The sequence below is a fragment of a genome, unplaced genomic scaffold (assembly GCF_019419815.1).
Source record: "Pyrus x bretschneideri cultivar Hongxiangsu unplaced genomic scaffold, Pyrus_bretschneideri_v1 Contig18, whole genome shotgun sequence".
Lineage (NCBI taxonomy): Eukaryota > Viridiplantae > Streptophyta > Magnoliopsida > Rosales > Rosaceae > Pyrus > Pyrus x bretschneideri.
The window spans coordinates 6,313,714-6,328,389 of record NW_025999479.1 but is presented as its reverse complement, the minus strand read 5'-3'; the positions used below and the strand labels follow the sequence as shown (position 1 = coordinate 6,328,389).

The 14,676-nt window shown below is 37.8% G+C and overlaps 1 protein-coding gene and 1 long non-coding RNA gene across 2 annotated transcripts; both read left to right on the top strand.

Moving 5' to 3' along the window:
* Window positions 1-6,897: 6,897 nt before the first annotated feature.
* LOC103931416 lies at window positions 6,898-8,126 on the top strand. The gene is made up of 2 exons (XM_048582093.1): window positions 6,898-7,991; window positions 8,102-8,126. Exons 1-2 carry the CDS (start codon window positions 6,898-6,900, stop codon window positions 8,124-8,126), a joined length of 1,119 nt encoding a protein of 372 aa, XP_048438050.1.
* A 13-nt stretch (window positions 8,127-8,139) lies between these two features.
* LOC125476255 lies at window positions 8,140-9,368 on the top strand. The gene is made up of 2 exons (XR_007257558.1): window positions 8,140-8,821; window positions 8,923-9,368. It is a non-coding gene; the product is annotated as an uncharacterized LOC125476255 (long non-coding RNA).
* Window positions 9,369-14,676: the final 5,308 nt, after the last annotated feature.

The window sequence follows — 14,676 nt, the reverse complement described above, 5'->3', positions numbered from 1 at the left end:
CATTCTTTTTGCTTTCTACGAATGAAAAGAGATGGGAAGATGAGTTAGGGTTTAAGGTAGATAAATTTTCAAAACAGAGTGTGAGAGTTATCATGCCCAAACCTTTCTTTAAAAAAAATAACACAAAAGAGGGTAAGTAGTCATTTTACAAATGGACAAATATGCAATTGAAAATTCATTCAAAGATGGATGGGAAGATAAGACATTAGGGTGGGATATATAGATATTAGATTAGCTAATATGACCAAATTATGTCGAATAATTAAGGAATCATAACCCTATCCCACACTCATGACAGTCCTAATGTGTGAGCTAAATGCCTTAGCATTGAAGCGATAACTCTAAAGTTTTTGTTAATACCGTAACTCTAACGTTAACACACCATCAAAGTGGGAAACGTGTATATTGAACTTAGAAAAACATAAGGCCTCGTTTGGTATAGATGATTGTATTGGAATAAGTCAGTAGTTTTAAGGTAAAACTTAAAAGGTAGTAATGAAAATTATGGCTAGGAGAAGAATTTTTTATTTATTTTAATTAACAAACAACATTATTTACACTGAAGGGGTAGGAGAGTATGCTAAGTTTCACAATGGGCTAGCAATAATGTGGTTCAAATTCACTTTTAGTGAAAATCAAACCTAAGACCTCTCACTTATAAATAAAAAGGAATATCACTAGATTATAGTACTAAGTGGCGATCAGAGAGGAATTATTCAAGAAGAATACTCATTCATTCCAATCATTTATAAAATTGAGAAGTATCCTTCGCGTCTAATTACCTCAATATAAAGTTTGCTCGACAAACATGTCGTCGGGCATATGTTTAAAACCAAAATAAAAAATATATAAATTTTGCTCAACGAAATTATTCGTCAGGCTAATTTTGTTCATTTGTTTTAGAAAAAATCGTTTTCGAAACAATATTAATAGGAAATAACTATTTAGTTCTAATTATAGTAACTTAAAATGCTAAAATCAATGACAATTTTTAAATTTATTTAATTACATTCAAAATAAAATTCTTTGTACAATTATGTTACAAAAACTAAACTAATAAACCTAAGCAACTTGGGTACGTGGGTGCTGAGGTGGCTAAGGGAATGGCGCTTAAAGGTCGCTCAGGGATTCAAGAATGCGAATGCTAGAAACAGACAAGGATAGGGCTATCCCAGCAATGTAGAGGCACACTAATTCTCAGTCATGTGTAGCAATTTCTTGCTCGCGAGCAGCTTTTTCTCCCAATCGCGCCCCGCTTCTTCTCTTTGGCGTGCTACCTCCATCTTATTCTCTTTAGCGCGCTAGTTCCACCTCCATCTGCTACAATCTTGAAGACGATTTGGTCGAAGGATGAGAGCTTGCTGAACAAAAAAACCCACTGATGTCCCAAACCTGACCCGCTCCAAGGTAGCTGAGTTTCTTGCCTTTCCATCGCCCAAACTCGTCCATCAACAATTGTAGAAACCTTGATCAGGTGTCAGCTCCTCCATAGGCACGTATGTAGTAAGGGTGGGTCCAAAAAACTGAAAACCGAAAAAAATCGGACCAAACACATAACCAAAACTCAAAAACTGTAAAAAAAAAAAAAATCGAGAAAAAAAGAAACCCGAATTGAACCGAACTTTATTGGTTCGGTTTCGGTTTTGGAGGTTCGAAAACCAAACCGAATCAAATCCTTTTACACTTAAGGAATCCTTTTAGAGTAGGAAGAAGAAGATGGGATTTAGTCATCCTTAACGCCACCTTAACCTTCTTGGACATGTAAGTATAACAAACAAGGTGCTGATATTTTACTTTAATAAAACAAGTGAATTAGACGGTGTAAACTTCGAAGCACCCCCTTTAATAATGACATGCCATTTAACATTATAAAAAATCTGCAGCAAAGCCCCTTTTACATGTTATCCTACTAACATATCATACATGTTTCAATTTGTTTTAATGCATGGACACTATAAATTCAAGATAAACGACTAGAACTGATCGGTGAGACGTTTTGTAATTCGTGCAACATATCTGAAGTGGTAAGGTGTTTTCATTTGGGGCTGTTATGTGTGCAAAGAGTACCTAAGGATAGACCAAGCACGTCATATGTGGTTTTGTTTTTGTGATTTCTCATTTTCTTACTATTAATGTGCCAATGCAAGCCTCTTTTTCAAATCCATATTTTTTTTTTGTTTAAAATCAGGTTTTATAAAATAAAAAAAGGAAACCGAATCAAAACAAAACCAAACAACAAAAAAAAAAAAAAAAAAAAAAACGAACCCAAAAAAAAAAAAGAAACGAACCGAATCGAATTGAACCAAAATTTTGATTCAGTTTTGGCAAAAAACCGAACCCCCCTAGCTGCTAGGAGAGGTTGGCGAGGAACTCGTCCTTTTTCTATGTCATAGAAGTCTACAACAAAAAAGAGAGAAACCAATTAAGATTACCGATCATAATTTCAACCATTTTTATTATAATAAAATTTAAACTTAAAACGTAAAACGAAATACTTACAAAAATGTCGTCCGCAACCTGGTTACCATAATTGGCAGGCGTCTCCCCCAAACCTCCACTTCCAGGAAATGCAAACCACTCGTCCGCTATTCCTCAACGTGGTAAGATAAAAGTCGAGAACTAAAATAATGACGGTATGGCTTCTTCTCCCAATTGCCTTTATTTGTCACTAATTTTTCTATAAATTACCAAATTTAATTAAACCTAACTAAAAGAATTGAAAAACTAAACTAAAATTAAAATATAAATAAAACTTACCTTAAATTTTTCACCAGAAAATGAGTGCATATCCATTGCCACTCACGTATCCTCTCCCGAAAGTCTACAGGTGGATCAGTAAAAGCTGCATCAGGAGATGCACAGGTCTTGTAGCAGCAGTGTAGCTCATACTTCGACCCCTTATACCGCTCCCTTCACACCTACCCTAGGCAGTCAGTATTCCATTGTCCTCCATGTTGTTTTCGAAGTTGGCTTGAAATGCCAAAAAAAAAAAAAAAGACACCAAAAAATCAGTTAAAACCACATTAAAAAGTAAAGTTAAAGATATTAATAAATTAAAAAAGTTGTATATTTGCCAAAATCTGTCTCAGCATCTCGGCACTAACCTGTTGACTTTATTACTCGTTCATTGATGATTCGGGATCGGGAGGTAATCAACTGGGATCCAAGCCTGTGATACTTGGGTGATTCGGATGCTCGCTAACCCTTTACAAATCCCCTGGACTCTCCGGCCCGGTGGAAAGCTCTTTGTCACCCAGTTGTTGCACGACCGTCGAATTGGCCCTTGCGCCCTCAGCAGGTTGAGGAAGGGCTAAGGCTTCCACAGGCTCATGCTTGTGGTTGTGAGGGTGACTAGCAGATCGGAATACCAGCTCGGTTTGCACAAAACTATCAAGGCTGGCTACTGACTCGATAGTGGGAGCCTGGGTGACATTGTCGTCAGGTCAAGTTGACCAGCTTTGCCGACCATTTGGATATTTCGTCGAGTCAAGTTGTTTTACTTAACCAAAATTTTGAATTTTTTGAAATATTTGCCGATTTGCCTAATGAATGATTAGGGTAACGAACATGTGTCAAAATTTTAAAAGGTTTTACCCGACGAACCGTCTATCGGGTAAGGGTTTAAAATGTTACAACCCCATGACCTTCTTCTTTCTTCTTCATTGCGTCTTTCTCACTCTTGATCTTAGTGCTCTCACTCTCGTTCTTAGTTCTCTCTCAATCTCTCTCAATTTTTTCCAATCTTTCTAGGTACTCTTTCAATCTCTCTCAGTATTTTCCCCCTTAAACCTATATCCTTTTCATCTCACTCAGTGGTCTCAACCGTCATGATGCTATCTCTTAAACTCAGAATCCCTGATGAACCTCCCTATTAATCTCTTTGTCACTGTAAGTTTTAATTTCATTTACATTTGTGAATTTGTTTTTGGATTTAAGAAATTGAGATGGATTTGTGGATTTGTATGAATTTGTGAATTTTAGATAAATATGTGGATTTAGGATGTTCGTGTATATTCCATATGTGAATTTATGAATTGGGTTGTGGAATTGTGAATCATGGATGCATTTATGGATTTGTGAATTTGTGAATCAGGGGTGCTACTTGTGGATATAGGTTGGATTTGTTAATTTGTTTGTGAATCATGGGTTTGTGGATTTGTGGATTTGAAAATTTGATTTAGGGTTCTTTAGATATAGACCCTTGAAACTCCTATTTTCCAAATAAAAACCCATCTAAATTTAAACAATCAAATAAAACCCAAATTTCAAATAGCCTACCATGTAGACAAATATATGACCAACTATTACAATACAATTACAACTTATGCCATAGAATACTAATTTGGTCAATAAATGTTATTACTCATCATAATTATGATGAGCAATTAAATCCATATGGATATTTTACCTTTCTTGTATAATAAATATTAGCAACATATATAAATTAATTTACCAAATTTAAAAGAGAAAGACAATCTTGTATGGAAAAAATAATATTGTTTGAATTATGTAATTACCTACATACAAATTAATTTACCTACTTATAAAATATTGTACTAATAAACCTGCATTTTGAATCATGTAATTACCTACATACAAATATTATACTAATTTACCAACATTTAAATTAATTTACCTACTTATAAAATATTATACTAATTTACCTACATTTAAATTAATTTACCTACTTATTAATATTATACTAATTTACCTACTTGTTAATATTATACTAATTTACCTACATTTAAATTAATTTACCTATTCCAAAAAAAAAATAGTGATATTAGATAATGTTCGAATGTTGTGGGTTTGTGCTTGTAGGCAATTAAATAAACTTTTAATCTAATGCACTTAAATCATGTAGGTAAATTAGACCATTTTGAAAGTAAACTAGACCCTTTAAATTTTGGTTTGATGTAATAGGTAAATTAGACTATTTTGTAGGTAAGAATTGTGTGGAACATATAGCTTTTGTTTTGTGTATTAGGGATTGGAATATTAGCCGAAGCTGTTTTAGGTTTATTGTTGTGTTGGTAGGTAAATTAAGTTATATATGTAAAGCACAAAATTATGAAATTAGTATTATTATTTTTCAATTGGCACGTTATAACAATTTGAAAGTTAATACATTGAATATACAATGAATGGCATGAATTATTTTGTAAAATATATAAAATTAATTAAATGAATATAACAAGTAACTGATCCAAAAACCTCATCCAAGTATTAATAGGGGTAGTTTAGGCATTCGAAAAATACACAATTTGAAAAGTCAAACTTAATTAAAGAATTTGTTTAATTGGAGGCTAGTCAATGGGCTTTATTCAAGAAAACAAAAGGAGATGGGTTTTAGTAGAGGAAAATATAGTTTCAAGGGGTAATATCAAATTTTCAGTTTGATTTATGAATTTCTAACCCTGATAAATTGTAAGTGATGCATATAGGTTACAAGTTGAAAGTCATGCATATAGGTTGAATGTGAATTGATAGTGAATTGAAAGTCATGCATATAGGTTGAAAGTGAATTGATAGTGAATTGAATGTGATGCATATAGGTTACAAGTTGCTTATACAACTCAGCAATCATATGTGTGAGTTGTAGCTGCCACTTTCTTCCTTAGGGTTTGTGTTTTGTATAGAGCCTTGTTCCTTATTCCTTGTTGTCATGCTTTGTCTAGCGGCTTTCAGCCTTACTCGAGCTCTCTGAAGAGCCTTCTTCTTGTAATTATTTGACATGGTTTTGAAATGGTTTTTTGATAGATGGATCCTCGATAGATCACGAGTGTTCACTGTTCTGCTTTCACTTTCTCTTAGAGTGAGCGGTCGGTCCCCAGTGCCACTGTGAGGGCTAATGGGACCTAGGCCGCGACTACCAAGTCATCCACCGACACCAGTTCGTCAGTGTCATTGCCCCAGCCAGCCCGATCTGCTAGGTGACTCCACAGTAGTCTTCGTAACCAGCCACTCCCACCACCCATCTTGGTCACATCTCAGCTTTCTAAGGGCAGCTTAGAAGCTGGATCGACCTCCGTGAAGGCAATGGATAAGGAAAGACACCTCCCTACCATCCTTAAGAGTTAGAACACTTGGGGCATTTGTCGTCCTTAAAGACAAATTTGATCAGTCGGACCACTCCGCAAAGGATCCGGATTGTATACCCCCAACCACCGCCGAATGTGTGCCAATTTCAATAGTTTGTTGACTCATGACTACGGTACCCTCATCTGCAACAAATGCCTTATAGACGCTGATTTCTGGATTACGCATAGGGCGTCGATTCGTGCCGAGATGAACCGCCAGCTTTCGATAAATGTACAAATACTTGTTCAATTTAATAATATTTTTTTAAAATTTATTTTTTGTCATTTTAAACCAACTCTTTGATTTTGATTTTGAAAATTGTAGTCCAACTTTAAGTAGAACGAGCATGATAAAGCTTGTGTGGATTTCATCGACCGAGTCTAGAGAAGTCGATTCAAGGAATGAAAGATGAGCTCCACAAGTACTACGAGACTTGTCTGACGCCTAAGGCAGCACTTGTAGACCCTCCCCAGGAGTTATTGGAGAGGGTATTGATAAACCGACTCCAACTCAGTCTATGTCTGTTGCACAAATAGAATTCCAGTCTAACACGAAATCCCAGTCCAACACGGAATCCTCACCGCTTGCTGCACCGATTGTTGCAGATCATGTTTTGTCCTGATTCAACTACTTGTAATCCTAGTTCTACATATGTATGACTTGTAATCCTATAAATATTAATGCACGACGCTCACTCGATTATTGAGTTGAGATTTATAATTACTATCTTTCATGGTATCACGAGCCAGCGTCTCACGACAAAGGTTCATATTATAATTTTTTTTTTCTTTCTTTTCTTCTCAGTCTTCTACAGTTATGGCGTCTTCTTCCTCTGCTACTGCTGCTCCCTCTGTCATGAATTTTCTCACCATCAAGCTCGACCGCAACAACTACCCTCTCTGGCGTGCTCAGTTCCTTCCCTTGCTGTGCAGCCGCAACTTACTATCTTATGTTACTGGTGAAAATCACTGCCCATCTGCTTTTCTTCTTGATGACAATGGTAAACTCATAGACAAGGTCAATCCATTATATGCTGAATGGATACAGACTGATCAGATGATCCTTTCTTGGATTACGAGTTCCCTTACTCCCAAGGTTCTTGCTACAATCGTCAACAAAATTGATTCGGCTTCTGCCTGGTCGTCTCTTCAAGAACGATATGCTTCTACGTCTCAAAATCGTATTATCCAAATGCATACAGAATTGATGAATACTGCTCGTGGTAATCTTTCTATCGATGACTATCTCGACCAAGTCAACGCCATCGCCGACAACCTTGCTCTTTCTGGCGCCCCAGTCTCTGAATCCGACTTAGTTGCCATTATTATGAGTAAAGTAGGTCCACAATATGAGACCACTGTTGCTTCCGCACAGGCTCGTGACACTCCCATCACCTACAATTCATTGGAAGCATTATTACTGAGTGCCGAGCAACCTTACAACGCCTTTTCTCTTCCCTCTGATAGCGGCACCTCTGCTTTTGCTGCTGTCCGTGGCGGTCGCGGTGGCTTCCGTGGCCGTGGTAATTCTTTTCGTGGTGGACGTGGTGGAAGCTTCTTCCGTGGTGGTGCTGGTAACTTCTCACGCCCAAATTTGGCTGCTCATGACTCCGGTTCTGCTGCCCCTGCAACATCCACCTCTGCAGCCCCTTCCCGCGGGTCATCTTCTTCCTACAATGGACTTCTTGGTCCAGCACCTGGCTCCAGCACATCTCATGGTTCCTTGCCTGTTTTTTCCTCCTCTGGGCGTATTCAATGTCAGATTTGTCAACGCTTTGGGCACTCGGCTATTGATTGCTTCAATCGTCTCAATATGTCCTACGAAGGTCGGGTTCCCTCCTCTCGTCTTCAAGCCTACACAGCTGCACCATCTTCCCGTGCTTCCGCCGCTGCACCCTCTGTCCAGCAATGGCGTTTTGACTCCGGCGCAAATTCTCACATAACCAATGATGTCAACCAACTCCAAAATCCTCGTGAGTATCATGGCACCGATCAAATTCGTGGTGTGCATGGTGGTCCAGGTTTGAACATCTCAAAAATTGGTGACTCATACCTTCGAACTAAATATGCTTCTTTTCGTTTGCCTAACACCCTCTATTGTCCCCAAGCCTCAACTAATGTGATTTCTTTGAACCGTTTTTCGGATGATAATAACTGCTTCTTTACTTTCCATCCCCATTTTTATCGTGTGCAGGATTCACGGACGGGGAGGATCCTTTTACAAGGCCGGAGTAACAATGGACTCTACCCGTGTTCTAATCACCCCTCTCATCAAACCCATGGTGTTTTTGCTTTCTTAGGTGAACGTGTAACTGATGCCTTGTGGCATAGTAGGTTAGGTCATCCTTCGTTTTCAATTTTAAAACATTTAATTTCTGTAAATAAATTGCCCATTCAAGGCTCGTTTCAAAATAAATTTTAAGAGTGAAAAAGTATCAAGTAATGAAATATAGTTTTTATTTTTATTTATTTTTTATAATTTTTTACTTTAGTTAAACAAATATTTTAGTTTTTATTTTAATGTAATTTTTTTACTCAAGTTAAACAAATATTTTGTAATGGATAGAAAAAATCGGCGACAAATATAGAAAACCAAGACAAGAAGTCGTACGATCACCATTTTGGTTCTCGACCCCCTACCTTGCTGGGTCGGCGGGAGGCTGGGGAGAAGTTCTTGGTGCCGGTGATTTGGGGGGAGAGCCACGCTAATCATGGCAATGAGGTTGCGGACGAAAATTTACGTAAGTGTATTTTCATATTTTTTATTTATAATTTCATTACAATAATCATGGTTTTAATTATAATTGATAATCTAACTTTGTATTCTTTTGTTTTTTTATAGGTTTCTATGGTATAGAAGAAGGATGAGTACATCGCCAATCTCTCCCAGAATCATCCTGACATGCCTATAGAGGAGCTAACACTGGATCTAGAGGTGTCTCTCCAGGTGCTGATGGACAAGGTTGGGTGAAGGAAGGGCAATGAATTATGCGGCCTAGAGCGAGACGGGTTCAGGAAGTCGAGTCATGTTCTTCATCCAGCTTCACTCCATCGACCGGGATTGATTCAAGACTTCAATAGGTGGAGAGGAGCTGGTGCGCCTAAGGGAATTAGTGAGCCAGTACTTCATTGTCATATGTCAAATTGCATGCGTATGCAGGGGAAGAGTATGAACACGTACGTCCGTGTATGGGAGAAGAGAACCATATATATAGCTTAATTTAAATCCGACGGAATTACCTAACTATATATATGTTATAATTAAGATATATATGGAGGATTCATGAATCTATGAGTCTCTGAATCTATATCTGAATACGCTGTAACTAAGATACATACGAGGAGGGTTATTCATGAATGTGTGGACGTGAATGTGATCTCCACTCGCACGCAATAGGGTTGAATTTACATTCTGCTTCTTGTAGTGAAATGGCCGGTATCCATAGCTTTCGTTGACCTTCAAACGGTTAATATTATAAAATTAGAATATATAACAAAATGTATGCATATATATACAAATTAACAAATGTAAATTGGATTGGAGTGTAACTAACCAATACACTAAACATGTTCTAGTCACTCACCATTTGATCTTAATTCAATTGTACTTTTTTTTTTCTGCGGTTAGGTTAATATTGAACAGTGAATGACCATGGTTTTTTTGGACATTAGAGTTAACGAGAACAGGGACTCCTAATCAATATATGAACGAGGAATTATGAATTAATTAAGGGACCTACGTAATTGAAGAAAAGGGGGCAAATGGTCCATGGCAATGTCTCCTGGAATGGTCTAACGTGAGCATCATGTTAGTTGTCGGCATGGACTACGTCTCTCATGGTCCCCCAACTGTAAATGTATATCTTGCTTACAGAGAGCTCGCTGCGTGTGGTTGGGGGGGACTTAAACGAGAGTTTCACGTGCCCTAATAACCCCCTCTCTACTACAAACCACGTGGCTACTATCACATGTTCTTTAATTATTTCCCTCTTCATCATTCTATCTGTGTTCATGTTTAACAACAGTCCTTTTCATCATGCGTTTTTTGCTAGCTAGCCAGCAATGGCTAATACGAGATTAAGTAAATTGATTTGATCGTTTAAAACACTAATAGTTGATTAGATTATTTGGGAATTGAAGTATCTGGTCATATCTTAATTGTCGTCCCATAACCATGCTTCAATCCAGCAAAGTGGCCCAACCTTAATTAGTTTTCACATATTTGCATCAATGAGATCATTCTAGCCAAATGAGAGACCAGACTTCACGTATGGTTTTAAATGCATGGGTAATAATTTTAATTAGCTTGGACAATAATGCAAGGAATATTGATTACATACATGATCAATTTCAAAGCATTACACTGGACGCTAATGAAAAAAAAAAAAAAAATTAAATCTCAACACATTGTTATTAGAGTACAACAAACATTGTCAACATATGTAAATTTAAACTTTATTTAAAAAAAGGGCGAGCTTTAGTGAAAGAAGGTGATAGTCATATCTTCAGATCCATTATGCCAAGATATTCATCGTCTGTGAAAGGTGAATGCGTTGGGGCGGGGGCGGGTGGGTGTGTGTGATGATCTTTTAAGGGTTCCTCAAATAAGTTGATACGAGGGATTCTCTTTATGCCCACTCGGACCACTCTGCGGGAGATTTTTTTAGTGTAATAATATACCGGATGGTATACTACGTGTCATTATACAAATGGTAAGATATGTAAATTAAAAAGTTAATAATTTAAAAAATAAAAATTTTCACTTCTATTAAAACACGTGGTATACCACTTGTGTTCCCGTCATAATGAAAAATTTATCCTCTAGAATGTACTTTCGGATTCTCGAACTGTTTGGTTGTCTTTTGGTCTTCCCCTAACGATATTGCAATTTTTTTCTAAAATTCAAAGCCTCGTGATTTAATTTTTGTCTGTTTTTTTTTTTTTTGGGTATTTTGGATCTAGGTCCAGAAACATAGGTTGTTTTTAGATTGAGTCCAGTTATTCAATTACATGCCTTGATTCCAATTTTGTCCTTCCAATTAAAAATGTTTTAATATTTTAATTTTTGTATCATTTATTCAGCTTTTGAAATTAAAGTATTATCTGGTAACTACCTACTATATATGAAGAGAAAAGATGTCTACCTACAAAACTGATATAATCTAATAATTAACTAAAAGGAATAAAAACATAATATACTTACAAGCTAGACACATTAATCTGTGATGCGTGTTGATTATAAAACAAAATCTAGCATATATGTATACATAAATACGATTAACATATACTATAGGTTGATTATAAAAATTAAATCTATGAATAGGTTTAGAGCAAGAAGAACAAGAAATAACAAAAAAGAAAAAAAGAAAAAAATTAAAGAGATAATTAAGAAAAAAATTCAATTTTTATTATAAGTCCTTTTTTTTTTTTTTTTGAATAGAAAGCAATATATTCATTAATCACACTCATGAAGAGTACATAAATCTTGGAAGAGAAGCTTCTGAATAATGATAAGAGGCTGCTCAAACCAAACTAAGTTATTGCCACTAGACAAAGCAAACTTGGCAAGATAGTGTGCAACACCATTACATAAGCGGTTAACATGGATAAATCTCACCATAGGGAAATTGGATGCTAGCTGAGACGTCAGAAAGAGTATGATTGAGTGTTGTAATGACCTTCAAACAGTCGCTCTCCACAACCACCTGTTAGAAACCTTGCTATTGAGCCAACTACAAACCAAACCTAATTGAATACATCTTAAGGATCGGAACCGAGACAATGCTCAGGTACTGTTGCACCCCTGCCATCAAGTGTCCTCCCCGAATCACCACCCCCACCCCACCGAGCTTATCTCGATCTCTTAGCACCCCGTCAGTGTTGAGCTTAACCTACCATTGGGAAGGGGGAGTCCACCATGGGGAAGAGAGACCCTTTGTCCTAGTTGTTTTTTCGTATTAGCCTCCTAAAACGCCAACAACCATGATAACACCCGCTACCAAACAACTATGGGTGGGATGTTGGATCCCTTCCACACTCGTGCATTCCTTTCCTGCCAAATACGCCACAACATCATGCATGCCAACTCAAAATCCACCTCCCTCCGTTCAAGCACCTCTAACATCCATTCTTTTAACAGAAAACAAGAGCTCCCAAACCCTCTCAGACCTAACGGAGAACTAAACCATACTACTTTGGCAAATGAACAAGTAAAAATGACATGTTTCGCAACCTCCTGCTCTCCCTGATATATCCTACACTTTGGCTCCACCCTCACACCTTTCCTCTTAAGATTCACTTTAGTGGGAAAAATGTTGTGACAAACCCTCCAAGTGAAGTTTTTCACTTTAGGTGGGATATTAGCCTTCCAAAGATGCTTCCACAGTTTCGCATAACCACTAGCATTGGAAGAAGAGAAAGCACAACTATCTGTAGACTGTAGCCATTGCCGAGCCACCTAATACCCACTCTTGACGGAGAAACGTCCATGTTCGTCATAGTGCCAAACCAACTTGTCCTTCGGAGCACGAAAGCTAAGCGGGAGAGAAAGAATAAGAGATACATTTTTCGGGCTAAATAATTCCGATAGCAAATTGGTACCCCACGCCCTTGTGGAAGTATCAATTAACTCCTCAACTTTCATATGAACCTGCTCTGGATGAGGCACTAAGAGGACCTTGAAAGTGTTAGGTTTCGGTAACCACCTATCCGTCCAAACCTGAATCTGACGCCCGTCTCCTACCATCCACCTCGACCCCTTACTAATAATTCTCGAGCCCTAACAATGGTTTGCTAGCAAAACGATGACGATGGGGGAGCCTCCACTTCCCAAAATGAAGAAATTGGGAAGTACCTTGCCTTAAAGATTTGTGTTATTAGTGATGAGGGATGGTGAATGACCCTTCACCCTTGCTTTGCCAACACCACCATATTAAACGCATAGAAGTCATGGAAGCCTAACCCACCTTCACCTTTAGGTTTACACATCTTATCCCAAGGACGCCAATGAATTTTCCTATCTTCTGATCCATTCCCCCACCAAAACTGTGCCATAAGTTGATGCAACTCATCACAAAAAGTCTTCGGGAGCATAAAACAATTCATGGCATAAGTAGGAAGAGATTAGGCAACCACCTTTATAAGAAGTTCTTTCCCTGCATGGCTTAGAAGCTTGCCCTTCCACCCATTCAAGTGCTACACCACTCTCTCCTTGATATACGAAAACGTTTGCTTTTATTCTTCCCCACACAAGTCGGCAAGCCCAGGTATCCCTTATGCCGCTCCACCAACTGAACCCCCAAAAAACATGCTAACATTCCTTGATCATATGAACTTATATTTGCACTAAAAGCAACACTACTCTTGCCAAATTTTATCGACTGCAGCGATTCCTGAGAGTAAATATTAAGGATTTGTGGAATCACCACACATTCATCCACATTTGCTTTTCCAAAAAGGAAACTATCATCCGCAAACAGAAGGTTATGAATTATAAGAGCATCACCACACAACCAAATGCCACTCAAAGCCCCATCTTGCTCCTCTTTCGTAGTAAGCGCTGATAAACCTTCAACACACAATAGGAATAAATATAATGACAATGGATTTCCTTGCTGGAGTCCCTGGGTCGGCAATATATAACCACATGGCTAACCATTGACCAAGAAGGAGTACGACAGGGATGTAACATAAGCCATCACCATCTTAATCCATTCGCCAACAAATCTCAACTTCTCCATCATAACCTCTAGGAATCTCCATTGAACCCGATCATATGTTTTACTAAGATCAAGTTTAAGTGCAAGGAAGGCATCATGACCATTTCTCTTATTTTGAAATAAATGTCCAATTTCCGCCATCACCAAAGATAAGCGTTACTGGCACAAAAGCCCTCTGATTTGGCGAGATTAGCGTGACCATTATACCCTTAAGGTGATTTGCAATCACTTTAGCTCCAATTTCATAAAGCACGTTACACAAACTAATAGGGCGTAGCTGAGACAAATCATATGGCTAATTAACTTTAGGAACCAACACCACATAGGTAAAACACATTTCCTTGCCAAAATACCCAGACTGCAAGAAATACCGAACCGCCTCGACAACATCCAACACAACCATATGCCAAAATTGTTGATAACAGAGTGGGGACATACCATCTGGCCCTGCAGATTTGGATGGGTGCCTTTGGAACACAACCACTTTAATTTCCTCAGCAGAATATGGCTGTAACAATAAATTATTCATCTCTAGGGTAACACGACGTGAAACTGCCCCCAGTACCTCCTGTAACGCATTATTAAGAACTCATTGTGTCTTAAAAATCCTCTAAAAGTAGCTCACCACCATGTCTTTTATCCCTTCCTGTGAATCATACCACACCTCATCCTCCCCCTATAACCCCTTTATTGTATTCTTCCTCTGTCTATTTGAAGCACAAGTATGGAAAAACTTCGTATTTCAATCCCTTCCTTGAGCCACTGGGTCCGCGCCTTCTGTCTCCAATACATTTCTTCTCAGCCAAGCAAAGTATCAAGCTCATGCATTAACACTCATCGATGTTCAATAAGGTTCAACGATGGAAGATATTCGAATA

What these genes read in the sequence shown, in the direction of transcription:
- LOC103931416 (XM_048582093.1), top strand. Translation starts at nt 6,898, where the DNA reads ATGGCGTCTTCTTCCTCTGCTACTGCTGCTCCCTCTGTCATGAATTTT. An exon ending in GCACCCTCTGTCCAGCAATG is followed by an intron (nt 7,992 to 8,101) that starts GCGTTTTGACTC and finishes ATGGTGGTCCAG; the next exon opens with GTTTGAACATCTCAAAAATT.